General features: G+C 39.5%; 1 protein-coding gene across 11 annotated transcripts in view; it reads left to right on the forward strand.

Annotated features, from left to right (window-relative positions):
- The window catches only part of Setx (senataxin), a 56541-nt gene that overhangs the window by 22920 nt on the left and 19044 nt on the right, over positions 1-14577 (forward strand). For 8 of the 11 annotated variants that reach the window (XM_031369569.1, XM_031369567.1, XM_031369565.1 and 5 more), the window contains 8 exons: positions 142-313; positions 434-521; positions 924-5084; positions 6155-6254; positions 8840-8998; positions 10782-11044; positions 11894-12061; positions 12653-12809. In XM_031369569.1, the coding sequence (XP_031225429.1) occupies positions 142-313; positions 434-521; positions 924-5084; positions 6155-6254; positions 8840-8998; positions 10782-11044; positions 11894-12061; positions 12653-12809 (5268 nt within the window). The remainder of the gene's footprint in view (positions 1-141; positions 314-433; positions 522-923; positions 5085-6154; positions 6255-8839; positions 8999-10781; positions 11045-11893; positions 12062-12652; positions 12810-14577) is intronic. The other 3 variants (XM_031369570.1, XM_031369572.1, XM_031369574.1) reach the window with 2 other exon arrangements.

A 14577-nucleotide genomic window follows, 5' to 3' on the forward strand; every position in this document is an offset into this window, starting at 1 on the left:
AAAAAAAAAAAAAACACTTTAAATTAGACATCACTTTAAATTACTGCTATTTTCTTTCAGTTTTGGTTGACTAAAAATATTTTAAATATATCTTAGAATTTTTCTTATTGTTTTTTAATTTAGTAATTGTTTTTATTTCAGATGACAGCATGGATCCTTTCTGGCCAGCATTACACTGTTTCATGGTGATTCTTGATCGCCTTGGTTCTAAGGTGTGGGGTCAACTTATTGATCCTATAGAAGCATTTCAAACCATCATTAACAATGAGAGCTACAACAGAGAGATCCAGAATATACGGAACAGCTCCTTAAGGTTTGCTAAATGTTAGAATTTAAAATAACATTGTAGCTGATTTTCTAAGGAGATTTTTTCCCCCCTCTTCTCCAACCTCTTTCATTTCAGTAATTTTTCTATTTATTCTTAATATTTAAGGACCAAGTTAGAGCCGGAGCCACATTTTGATGATATGGTGACGTGCAGCCAGATTGTTTATAACTATAATCCTGAAAAGACCAAAAAGGTATAGACCATTTTTAAAGCTGAAGTGACTCTGTAGAGACAGTGCTTTGTGTAGTGGCTGGTTGTTGACTTTATGATGTGGAAGTCAGTCTGAATCCACTGTTTCATAAAGGCCGTTTGATGGGGCTGATGTATTTATTTCATATGGGGAACATGAACTCTAAACACAGGGGAATGTCTTGGTAGGAGTAGTAAACTATGAAAGCCAACTGATGGAAGGCTGAAGTATGTGAAGATGTGAATTTGCATCTTCTTGAAGCACTTTTGTAATTCAGATGACATTAAGTACAACATATTGTAGACCAGAAGAGTAAAGCTGCAGATTATATTCCTTTTCTACAGATTGGGTGTTAACACCATTGATACTTGTTTATCTGAATATTTATCATTTTTTTCATTTTAGGATTCTGGGTGGAGATCAGCCATTTGTCCAGATTATTGTCCAAACATGTATGAAGAAATGGAAACATTAGCCAATGTACTTCAGTCAGATATTGGTCAAGATATGCGTGTTCATAACAGCACCTTTCTGTGGTTCATACCTTTTGTTCAGTCACTCATGGATCTTAAGGATTTGGGTGTGGCTTACATAGTAGAAGTTATTCATCATCTATACTCAGAAGTCAAAGATGTACTCAACCAAACAGATGCTGTGTGTGACAAAGTCACTGAATTTTTTATTCTGATTTTAGTATCAGTGATTGAGCTGCATAGAAATAAAAAATGTTTGCATCTTCTGTGGGTGAGTTCTCAGCAGTGGGTAGAAGCTGTTGTGAAGTGTGCCAAGCTTCCTACCACTGCATTTGTACGGAGTTGTGAGAAGTCACCTGGAAGTACCCCTAGAGGACCAGCAATAATGTCATCTTTGGCGTTGCATTCAGTGCCATCTAACTCTGTCCAGCTTGCTTGTGTACAGTTGATTAGGGGCCTCCTCAAAGAAGGTTATCAGCTTGGTCAGCAAACACTTTGTAAGCGGTTCTGGGATAAGCTTAATTTATTCCTTCGAGGAAATTTGTCTCTTGGTTGGCAATTGACTGGTCAAGAAACCCATGAATTGCAAATGTGTTTGAAACAAATAATTAGAAACATAAAATTCAAAATGCCCCAATATAGCACTTTTGGGGATCCAACTTCTACATTCAAAACCCCTCCATCTTTTAAAGAAGAAAGCGAACAAATAGACAAGAAGCCTAAAAAAGACATTTATTGCTTAGAAAATTGCAGCCCAATATCTTCTAAAGAGCCAATGAAAGCTGACAGCCATCGAGTATTTATTAAAGCAAATACTACAGAAGAGGAGTCCTTCAAGCAGCATTACATTGATTTGAATGAAGAAGAGCCTCTTCCAGCTGAGTTGTGCTCGAAGCAGAAAAGTGAGGCTCTTTTTTCTGAAAGTGCTCAAGAGCAAGTTAAAATAAGCACAGAGAAGTCTGGAAAAGAAAACTCTTCATATACACCACCAAATAGTACTTCAAGAAGTGGTCCGGATTGGGGATGTGACAGAGGAGTGATAATATCAACACATTCATTGACTGATTCTAGCAGTGGTTTTATGGAAAAGGTATGTACATCAAAAGATGATGTCCCATTAAAGGATAGCACTGTTGATAAAACTTCAAAACCAAGTTTCAAAGTACAGAAAGATGAAATTTGTGCAAAGGATGGCACTGTTGGTAAAACTTCAAAACCAAATTTCAAAGTACAGAAAGATGAAATTTGTGCAAAGTTATCACATGTCATAAAGAAGCAACACAGGAAAAGTACTTTGGTCAATAACATTATCAATCTAGAGGAAACTACAGCTATGTCTGACCTTGAGAACTGTTCAGGAACAGGTAGAGGAGCTCTAAAGAAAGATAGCACTGAACATGTGTCTTCAGACCCTGTTCTAGACGATGAGCGTGAAGAGCAAAAATCTCAAAACAGTTCATTGTTCAAGAAAGAGATAAAAAGTGAGGAGTTGGATAATAGTTCTGATGATGAAGACAAGCTTCAAATCCAGGAAGGCCATGCTGACAATGACTTGGTATCATTTACAGAAGTTGCTGATACACTGGTGAAGAAAACTCCATGTGAGGGTCCTGCAAAGGTGGTTAGATCACGAGATAAGGAAATGAGGGCGAATACAGTGGTGACTTCTAACTTGGTAGAAGGACAGGTGCCTCATGATAATAGCAAGCCTTTGGTTGCAGATCGTCAAATAGACCTCTGTAACATAACTTTAATATCTCAAACCACTGTTATTCAATTTCCATCAGGTTTAAGTAAACAGGATTCATTTCAGCTACAAAAGGATGATAAAAGATATCTGACAGCTAACCAAAACAGTGCTGCCACCTCCCATGGACAAATTATTGTTATTTCAGATTCTGACGAAGAAAATGAAGATGATGAAAATGAAGATGAGAGAAGTTGTAATGAGGAAAATATCAAACAGACCAAAGAATACATGGAGAAAGAATGTTCAGAGCAGCATGGTTTGGAAAAGAAGCTTGAAAAAGAAGAAACAACATGTGTTGTAGAATTTGAAGACTCTGAATCTCAGGTTTTTGAGTTTGAAAGTTCATCTGAAGTCTTTTCAGTTTGGCAAGATCATAAAATAGACAGCAAAACTTCACTTCAGGAGGAACAAAAGAGCCGTATAACTCATGCAGCTGATAGTACGAACAATAACTTGGGTTGTGGTGTAGACTCTGTTTCTGAAGAGGTTAGAAACAAAGAAGAGGGTGTTAAAGAGCATGCAGAACCACACAGTAGTGTTGCTGCTGAGGAGTTGTGTAAAACTGGAGTAAGAAAACGTAAGAGGAAACGATGTGACAAAGTGACAGCTGAAGATCCTCAGAGGCCTTCCTCTTCTGTTGGAACTGAACAGTCGGTTGATCACAGAGATCTTACTGGAAGTGATTTAAAGAGTGCAGACATGGAGATGGCAGTTCCCAGTTCAAGTGTTGAGAGAGATTCTACAGTTTTACAGAAGTCTACAAAGTCTCGTACTCACTCAAAACCTGTTAGGAAAGTTCCAGCTGCTAAGGCTACTAAGAAAACACATTCAGACACCAGAAGAGGACAGAATAAGAGTTCATGTTACATAAGTTGTAGAACTTCTCCTGCTATTGTGCCACCAAAGAAGTTTCGTCCGTGTCCAGAGCCAACTTCAACAGTTGAAAAACTTGGTCTGAAAAAAGCTCCTCGGAAGGCATTTGAGTTGTCCCAGAGGTCTCTGGAGTGCATAGTCCAATTACGTGACCATGGCAAGACTGTTGGAGTTGTTGATGCCCCCAAAAAAACTAAATTAATTTCTCCTCAGACTCTTTCTATCAAAAATAATAAGAAGCTTCTGACAAGCCAGGATCTTCAATTTCAAAGGCTCATGAGATCCAGATCACATCAAAAACGAGACTTTGATTACAAAAATACTGATACTGTAAGAGCAGTGTCACGCATAGTACAGGGTTCAGATGTACTTGCAGCAGACTCTGATGAGCCAGATAATCATAGAGGGAGCGAGCCACTTGCTATCAGTAATGAAAAACAATTAGCAAAATGTGTGCTTTCCAAACCAGAAGTAGCAGAAGCCTCTTCAGATTCTTGGGTGACAGGTATAACTTGTCTTGTGAACCAGTGTGAGTCTAGAGTGTTAAGTGGAGGAGTGCCAACAGATGTAGTGATGGTCTCTGCTTCAGAGGACCCTGTGGGTGGAGGTGCTCTCACAGTGCAAGTTGGGGAGGTGGCAGCTGTGAAAGCCACAGAGCCAGAGTCCAGTAGTGATACAGATGATGATGACAATTTATTTCTAACACAACATGATCCTCAAGATATGGATCTGTGCTCACAGTTGGAAAATAATAAAACCATTATCGTGGCTCATAAAGATACAGTTCAGAGAGAAGATTCTTTAGGTCGGCCTCAGTCAGAATCTTTGAGTATTACAAAGTGTAAATACAAAGACTGTGTTGAAACCATAAAAAACCAGGGTGAATACTGCCCAAGACACACTGCAGCTAAAGCAGCAGATGACAGCCTGTTCCGTAAGCCTGGCTTGCCTCTTTCTGTAGCCAGGCCTATGCGACCCACTACTACCAAAATATTTAGCTCAAGCAGCGCTTCACGAACAGCCAATCTTTCCAAGTCTTTGGAAAGTACCACACTTCAGTCGGCACTAAAAAGTAAGTCAAGTGGAGCACAGCCTAATTTGAAAGTGATACCACCCTCTTCCATGAGTTCTCAGAAGCCAGTGGCTGAGGTGAAAAGTCTATGCAATATTTTTCATTTTCAGACTCCAAGCAGTTCCAACAAACAGAGAAACAAGCTTACATTTAGTGAGAACAGGCCCACGTCAGCTTCTTCTCCAGTGAACATTCTCTTGCCATCGCAGTCTATCTTTGATACCTTCATTAAAGAGGTCTTAAAATGGAAATACCAAATGTTTTTGAACTTTGATAAGTGTGGTGCTCCAACAAGTCTCTGCCAGTCTATCTCAAGACCTGTGCCTGTCCGATTTCAAGATTGTACAGAATATTTTAATGTTTTTCTACCTTTGATTATATTGAATGCTTTTGAAACAGTAAGTATAATTCTTTGCCACTTCTGTAGATAGAGAAATGGTCATGAGCATATTGCTTCCTAAGTTTCTGTTTAGCCTATACTTCAGTGAGAAGGTATTGATTGGAAGGTTTGGAGCTGGTCAGTATTTAGACCAGGGACTAGTGTAGTGATACACAGTAGCTTATTCCTTACCAAAGTCATTGGTTGTTGGGTAGAGAATAAACTGTGGAAAGGCTAACAGATAGACTGGTTGGTTACAGCAACTTGGTAAAATGATGGTGGCTTTAGATGGTAGCTGTGGAGATGGAAAGGCTGTAGGGTACATTTTAGGATATATGACTGAGTAGAAATTGAAAAGATGACTGTTTTGAGGCTTAACCTGGTTATGTTATAATGTTTACTCTCTGCCAGGAGTGAGGTAGAACTTCTTGAGTTCACCTCTCCTGGTTTCTAGGCTGGAGCAGTACATGGCAGGAAAGCCCCTGCTGGATGTTTCTAGCCAAAAATGATGCATACTGTGTGACAATGGGGTTGTGTCCCATCTATGAGGAGTTCCTGCTTGGCTACTTTGAGCAGAAGCAGTTCAGCCATAAATTTGGGCTTAGGAGTAGTCATTTTTAACTCACAAAAGATCTCAAAGATACTTCTGGGTTTGATTTGAGGCTTTGGAAAACTGTACGTGTGACATACAGAAACCAACAAAGAGTGCTTGTGCCAATTCTCAGAGGTTGAGAGAAATGTAGGTCAGATAATCTCATTGTGAAGTATGTCCTACCAATAAGTTCTAGCATCACATGAACAGGATCAGGGTCATAGGGACTGCTGAACATGAAAGAGGTGTTATTTCAACTGTGGAATAGTATTTTTAGCCTTTAGAAGTTCGGTTAACAAATATAACCAAATTTGGCTAATGGCTACTGTATTGGGCAGGGCAGTTGTAGACAACTTGATAAAGCTCACAGACAGATTCTTAGGTTTTCACTTGGGATCTGTTCTACTTTTCCTTTAGCCCACTTTGGAACAATTTGCTGTGTGTAGTGGCTTTTAGCATGTTCTTTATTTCATATTTTTTTCTTTTGCTTTGTGTAGATGGCACAGGAATGGTTGAGCTCTCCAAATAAAGAGAATTTCTATCAGTTGCATTTACGAAAATTTCCGGCTGACTATAAAAAATACTGGGAGTTTCTGAGTAAGTTCATATGCAACTTGGAATATATGATATGAAAACTGGAAATTTTTACCTGAGAGATGCCAGGGGCTGGTAAGGTAGCCCAGTGAGACGAGCACTTATAGCTTTCAGCAGTACTACAGACAGTAGCCAGTGATCAGATGAAGATAGCCCTGTAAACTCATCTCACTTAGCTCTCATTACAATGAGACATTAAGGCAGAAAACAGTATTTGAGATAAAAAGAACAAATGGTTAGGAGTTAGTAGGTTCTGTAATTTTAATGCGTGTGTGTGTGTGTGTGTGTGTGTGTGTGTGTGTGTGTGTGTGTGTAATATAGAGAAAGTATGAACAGATAAAAAGTAAACTTTACATGTACATATGACTTTTTTTGAGGTAGACTCTTTCTTTGTGTGTTTCCCTGGCTGGCCTGGAACTCAATAGTAGACCAGGCTGCCTTCATTTCACAAAGATCTGCTTGCCTCTGACTCCTGAGTGCTCAGATTCAAGGCGCACTACACACAACACACCTGACTTTTGTACTATTAAATCAGCAAAGAGTGACAAAGAAGTAAAATACAATAGAAATAAGTGACTCTTATATACAAAATCTATAATACACCCACAGAAATACTAGTACGTTTATGGTAGAGTTGGCTTTGTAGTTCTCGAACTCTTGTGGATTGTGAGTGAAGCAAACACTGATATTGTTAGGAAGCGGTTCTCATGGGAAGAGGGTTTATAGCATGGCTTAGATGATGAACACTGGCATTTGGGTTCGAAGAACTAACTTTTCATATTAAAATTTTAGAGTTTAAAAAATGTAAAACTTGCTTGGCACAGTGGTGGTGCACACCTTTAATCCCAGCACTTGGGAGGCAGAGGCAGGCAGATTTCTGAGTTCGAGGCCAGCCTGGTCTACAGAGTGAGTTCCAAGACAGCCAGGGCTACACAGAGAAAGCCTGTCTCAAAAAACAAAACAAAACAAAACAAAAAATTAAAAGAAAAATCCTATAAATCAAAATAGAATACTGAAAAGTAGCAGACACACTCTTTCCATAAGGTTCATTCTAGCTTTTATTAGTTGTGACAGTCCTACTATGTAGACTTACTCTGCTTCCCAGAAGTAATTATCCATAGGTAACACTAAAAACTCCTAAGAGGTCCTAACACTATGGTTGTGTTACTTATGCTGCTATCTCAGTGCTCTGAAACTTCCCTGTTCACCACCCATCCACCACCCCTCTTACTTCACTTAGGACCAATCAGCTTAAAAGTCAGCTGATAGTACTTTATCAAGTTAGCCAAAGTGTAGTACTGCTTCCACCCTTGCCTTCTGAACTTCTGAACTTGGTTTTTCCTATAAGAAGCTTGCCCTAAGAACAGACTAGTACCACAACTGGGATCCTGAGTCCTGATAGATCAGTCTTAGGGTGTGTGTTCAATAAACTATTCTTGCTTAACTGAGATCGCTGTTTGTATGGTTTGTGTGGCAATTCCTGAACCTCAACATTTTATGTGTATGAATGTTTGGCCTGCATGATGTATGTATATGCACCATGTATATGCCTATTGGATCCTAGAACTGGAGTTATGGATGGCTGTCAGCTACCACATGGGTACTAGGGATAGAATCTGAATCTTCTTCAAAAGCAACAAGTACTTTTTAACTGAGTATCTCTCCTTCCCCGTGACCCTTCATCCTTCACCCTCTTACCTTAGCCTCTCAAGTGCTAGGATTATAGCACGTGCCATCAAGCCTGACTTTTTACTGGGTTTGTTTTTTGTTTGTTTTTAATATAAGGTTTCTCTGTATAGCCCTGACTGTCCTGAAACTTACTCTGTAGACCAGGCTGTCCTAGAACTCAGAAATCCGCCTGCCTCTGCCTCCCAGGTGCTGGGATTACCATCACCACCACCCACCTTGTTTTTTAATACCGTATAGAATCCTATAATGAACAAACAATTACAATTGGATTTTTGAAAGGGAGTTAAATGTCTTTGTGAGCTGTCATGTGGGTGTTGGGCATTGAACTCAGGTCCTCTAGAAGAACAGCCAATGCATGTTACTTTGTTCTTTTGAAGAGCGAGGGTAGAGTGGTGTTTGAGATAGGGTTTCTCTACATAGCCCCTGGCTGTCCTGGAATTCTGTAAACCAGGCTAGGCATCAAGAGTCTGCTTGAGATTAAAGGCATGCACCACAACCACCCAGCTAATTCCTTCAAAGCCCACTGCTACTTTTCTGTGTCTGGATGTGGGGTCATCACTGGAACCTGTGGAATCTTATCAAGTGTCCACCCTCCTAAAGAAAAGTGAGCCTTCCTCATAACGATCAGTAACTCCTCAGCTAGGGTGGGACTTCTGGAGCCCTTCTGCTTTCCATGCTGGACTTCTAAACCAGTGTGATCCTGGGCAGGTCATGTATAGGAAGCCACAGCTGCCACTGGTCTGCATCATATTTTCACATTTTTATTGGCTTGGGTCACCCTTTTACTATATATAGAGAATTCATTAGGACTTTATACTTTGGAACTTAGTACAAAGGTTTAATTTCCTATAAATTGATCTTGAAATCTGTTAAAAGTTGCATAAATTTTTGTTTCATAGTTTACTTGGAGGAATCTGAACTAGCTAAACAGCTTCACCCAAAGGAAAATGATCTGGTGTTCTTGGTTCCTGAGAAGAAGTATATGGACAGGCATGATATGCAAGATTACAATCACTATTACTGTGGCTATGTGCATAAGTTTCGTCGTACTTCAGTCAGTAAGTACATAAGGGATCAACACGATGATCTCATTTGCTGTACGTTGTGCTTTGCTTTGTATTTTGTTATATGCCAGGTTGATCACTTTCCATTTAGAATTCTTTTCCTGTTTTCCTACCTAAAATCCTGAGTTGACTGCTTACTATTTAAAAGCTTTGTTTTTAATTATGTGTATGTAGGTGTATGCATACAAGTGCAGGTGCCTGCTGAGGCCAGATAAGCTGGATCCCCTTGGAGCTGGAGTAACAGGCAGTTTTGAGCTGCCCAGCATCATGGGTACTGGGAAACCCAACTCAGGTTCTCTGGAAAAAGCAGTAACTTTTATGTTCTTAACAACTGAACCATCTCTCCAGTCTCAAACCTCTGTGTAGGGGGGGAGGGAATGGGAAGAGGGAGTGGCCCTGGATGTCCTGGAACTCACTGTGTAGGCCAGGCTCCCCTCGAACTCAGTGAGTGATCTGCCTGCCTCTGCCTCTCTAGTGCTGGAATTACAGGCATGCTCTGCTATAACCTGGCTTTGTTTTAATGTCCTCTTCTGATCATTCTTCTATTGTCATTTTTGTGTATCACTTTCAGGTCATCTGTTTAATAACAGTAACATTCTAACCTTGGCTTTCTGACTAACTACTAATGAGAAGAACAAACAAAATGATTATAGTTGCTGATTTATAATTATCTAATTTACAAGTTATTTTTCTGAACTCCTTATAGATCAAAACTTTTGAACCTCTGTGTCTGAAAAGCTGTAATTTAAACCTTTGTGGTCATCTCTGGTCCTTTGCCTCTTTCATAACGACATGTAATTCATTGCAAATTTGACTGATTGTTTCTATGTGTTGCATCCTATATCTATCTAGTCATCATCTTTATCACTTTCTCCAAAGCACTTTATTCTTTTTGTTTGTATGTTTTGAGGCAGGGTTTCTTTGTATAGCCCTGGCTTTCCTGAAACTCGGAGATCTGCCTGCTTCTGCCTTCTAAGTGCTGGGATGAAAGCCATTTGCCACCATACCCAGTGTCTGGCTTGTTTTTGTTTTTTTTTTTTTTTTTAATGTGTAAGGCAGATCCTGTTACCTATACAGAGATACCTAATTCTGAGTCATTGCTGTGTTATCCAGAACTCTACAAAAATACACACTCCATTTTGCTCTTTGGATCCAACTTTTCCTCTGACCTGTGCCAGCTCTGCCTCACTATATCTGAAATACCTCCCAGCACAGTTCTACATCCCAACTCTGTGCTTGCTGAGTCTGCTTGCTGTGCTCTTTTCTCCTCAAAGTACATAGCTTTCACATCTACTCAGTATCCTGTTGTCAGGAAGACACTAGCTTGTCCACCTCTGTGCCCATTCCTTCCTCATCCTGCCTCTGTTTCTCCAAAGCACTCAGTACTTACTCTTGAGGACAGGAACAATGTTGTTTGTTTGGACTTTCAAGACAGGGTTTCTCTGTATAGCCTTGGCTGTCCTGGAACTCACTCTGTAGACCAGGCTGGCCTTGAACTCAGAGATTGTTCGTTTGTTTTTTCACAGTGAAACTTACAGGCTTATTTCATTTGCAACAGTTCCATACAGTTCTCCACCAGCCAGTCAAGTGTAAAAATCACTCCACAAAACCTTAAACCAACTCCTAAACAGTGGGAAAAAAAATCAGAGTAATTTTAAAAATAGTAAATATAAGTGACTTCTATATCATGTAAAGTACAAGTTCTAAACACTCGTGACTAATCTTTTCCGTTGGCTAATATTACACTGATGCTTGCTTCTCTCCTCTTTGATTATAGTGCGCAGTGGGAAAGCTGAGTGTTCATTATGCATCCAGACACAAAATAACTTGCCAGCCAGTGTAAAAGAACTTACAAAATGTATTGTAATCAGTTCTCTGGTAACTACACAGAGGAAATTGAAAGCCATGTCTCTGTTGAGTAGTCGGAACCAGTTGGCCAGAGCTATTTTAAATCCAAACCCCATGGACTTCTGTACCAAAGATCTACTAACTACAACGTCTGAAAGAATTGTGAGTGCTGATTTGAATGAAGCCAAGAAAGTAAGAGAACTTTGTGTTAGGACATTTTAGCTGCTACTGGTCCTGTGTGCTTGTGCACAGCGGCATTTAGTTCCCCTCAGATTTGCAAAGTAGACAAGTAGGTTAGCTTATGCCAGGGTAAAGATAAGTAAAGAGAGGGTGTGTTGAAAGAGTACCGTTCAGCTGTTCTCCAGCGTCTGCTTCAGTGTTTGCTGGGTGCTCACTGTTCAGGAGTTGTTCACAGACTTTGTGGAGTGAGTTTTGTATTTGAAGAGAGTTGGTGGAGAACTGTGGGATTGTTGCAAATGAAGATATGAACCTGTAGTGTTCACTGTAAAATAAATGTACAAAAAATTAACAAAAAATGCAAAAGGAAACCCTCATTGTGTACTAAAGCTTTCACGTTCATTACCCAGTCATTTTGCACCTTGGAAGGAGTTGACTTAGCCATATTCCTAACCTTTTTGATTCATGAAACTATCTAAGTTGAAAGACTAAATGTAGAGTAGGTCTGGCCATGAAAACTTTTTTCCACCTTGTGACATTGTATTAGGAAAGAAGAATTCTTAGAACTTTCACTGTCAAAGCAGAGAATTGATTAAATGGAAAATATCAGAATAACTGAAGAAAAGTTATTTAAGAAAATACATTGTCATATTTGTAAAAAGGATTAAAGTACAATTATAAATGGGCTGATGGTTGTGGATGTTAACTAGTGATTATTATCCAATTAGGTTTTCTCTAGTTGTGAAAGGTCAGTCACTTAGATAATTTTAATGTTTGACATGGGCTGGAAGAAAGTTGAACAGATGCTGTTCTTCTCCCATGTGTTACTACAGAAAAAATTCATTACACACATCTTTTCTATAGATTGCCTACTTAAAAGACTTTAATGAAGACCAGAAGAAAGCCATAGAAACTGCATATGCCATGGTGAAGCACTCACCATCCGTTGCCAAAATCTGTCTGATTCATGGACCACCTGGAACAGGAAAATCAAAAACTATTGTTGGTCTCTTGTACCGCTTATTGACAGAGGTAGGTGTGGTACTGTTAGCCTGGACATGGTTCTATTTGACCCAGATTAAGACATGTACCTTTGCCCTTTTACATGTATATTTATAAAGGGTTTTTTTTTACTACTATTATTTTTAATTTTATGTGTATGTGTGTTTGGCTCACATGTAAGTCTGTGTACAACTTGCATACAGTACTTAAAGAGAACAGAAAAAGACAAGATTTCCCTAGAACTGGAGTTGCAGACAATTGTGAGCCATATGTGTCCTGGGAAGTGAACTTGGGTACTCTGGAAGAGCAGCCAGTGCTCTCTCTATTGCTGAGGCATCTCTCTGGCCTCTTGAGTGTATTCTTGGTTAGACTGAATATTCATTAAGTAATGGTAAAATATAAGGCCTAGAGCACCCCAACAGTTGTGATAAACTTTCTGGCAGGGAAGGCTTTTATGTGTGTGTTTTATGTAGGAATGAAGGTCAGGATATTGTATGTGATGGTAAGTGCTGTGCCCACTGCACTGCTTGCCACAGTTACTTTCATATTGTGGGAGGAATAGATGGTTTCCTTCTACCATTGTGACAGCTCATTGTTTATCTGCTGTGTGACAAATTGTAGAGCCAGAGGAAGGGCCATTCAGATGAAAATTTCAATGCCAAAATCAAACAAAATCGAGTCCTCGTGTGTGCGCCTTCCAATGCAGCGGTTGATGAACTTATGAAAAAAATTATCCTCGAGTTCAAAGAAAAATGTAAAGACAAGAAGAATCCTTTGGGTATGATGCTTGTTTTTGTTACTTTTCATTTTATTTTTCTTAAGAATATCTGCCTTTTAGCAGTTAAGATCAGAGTCAGTTGCAAGTAATGCTGTATAAGCATGACAGACATTTGCTTCCAGTTCTAAAAGCTTAGGGAGCTGATTAGTCTGGGCACTAGTTCTGCTGTGCACTCTTTAGAAAACGAGATTCCTTCTGAATTGGTGCCTTACTGTATTGTGCTCTCCATTCCTTAGAGTACCTCCTGGTCAGAGATGGCTGCTGCACCTGCAGTGTGAGTCATATCACCAAGAGTGAGGAGAGGTGAAATGACAAAGGGTACACATGAGCTATCTTCTGAGGAGGGTTCCCCTTTGACTGCACATTACGTGGGACATGTCTGTATTCTGAGACATGACATATATTCTTGCTTTCCTTTCATATGTACACCTAATATATGGTTCGTTTCCTCTAAAACTTAATACACTGTCAGTCTATAGCCAAACTTCTTTTGCCTTGTATTTTTAGTGGTGGTGAGCAGAGATGTTATCCTTCTGTCCTTGTGTTCTAACTCTCTGAAGTAATAGCAACTCTGGTACCCCTAAGCCGACCCTGTGGTCCACTGACTGACTCTCAAGCCACAGTTTGGATAGCAGTGTCACAGAGAGCCACATGTGTAGTCAAGAGACATAACTGCAGGTGTTGGGCTCAGTGTGCTCTTAACTGCAGTGGAGAGTACCAGAGTTGGGAAGGGGGCATCCCCCACAGTAGAAACCCACACTGAAGTGTATTTCAAGTTCAGGGAAAGTTAGAAAGAAACTAACAGTCTGAACTTCTGTCAGTGGATAATTATAAATTTTCTGGTTTTCTTTTATATCTGTTGAGTTGGTACAGGCTTTTCCACCCCTCTATGCCTTTGGTAAATCACAGTACCAATTTGTGCATGTCATTATTTGACACAGTGCTTGATTGCTGATGTGTTATTTTAGCACTTCAAAGATAGTGATCATAAATGAGAACAGCCCAATACTTTTTTTGTTGTAAAACAGACTATTTTATACAGTTTGTTATTATTGTTGGTATTGACTTATTTTGTTCTTTTTCACAAGAAGTTTTTGTGAATTGTTGGATTTTTTTTTTTTTAAGGGGTTGGGTCATGGCAATTTTATTTTTGGGGGGTTTTTTTGTTTTGTTTTTGTTTTTGTTTTGAGACAGTGTTTTTTGTGTAACCCTGGCAGTCCTTGATGGAACTTGTTCTAAGACAGGTTTTCAAGCCTACATTTTACTGAATGTAAATTATACTTTGATGATAATTTAAAGAGCAGAATAAGTGCTCTTGTATTGCTTTGCTCCAGTACCCAGGAAAACTGTCAGAGCTCCATGCCTCCAAGGTTTGTCTTCAACTCTGTCTGCTTTCGGCTTTTAGGAATTCCCCTCTACATTTTTACAAGTTCATTCTACAGTGTAAAGGATGCCCATTGTAATGTGTAGAACGTTTCTGGATATTTAGGATGAACCCCAGACAATCGCTTCCATCTTTCTGATGGATGTATGGTGAATCTGGCTATTTTGAAAACTTCAAGTAAGTGTTGGCTAGAGAAGATGGCCTTATATTTAGGAGAGGGAACTGAACTAGGATTTTAAAGATCTTGTATTAGAGGCAACTATACAAGTATGCCACTTCTTCTCTGTAGATTTGTTTGAAAATTTGTGCCAAGTGTGGTACACATGCCTCCTTCTTACAGGCAGGAGAATTGTTAGAAGTTCAAGGCCAGTCTGGTCTACATGT

The sequence above is a fragment of the Mastomys coucha genome, unplaced genomic scaffold (assembly GCF_008632895.1).
Source record: "Mastomys coucha isolate ucsf_1 unplaced genomic scaffold, UCSF_Mcou_1 pScaffold15, whole genome shotgun sequence".
Classification (NCBI taxonomy): domain Eukaryota; kingdom Metazoa; phylum Chordata; class Mammalia; order Rodentia; family Muridae; genus Mastomys; species Mastomys coucha.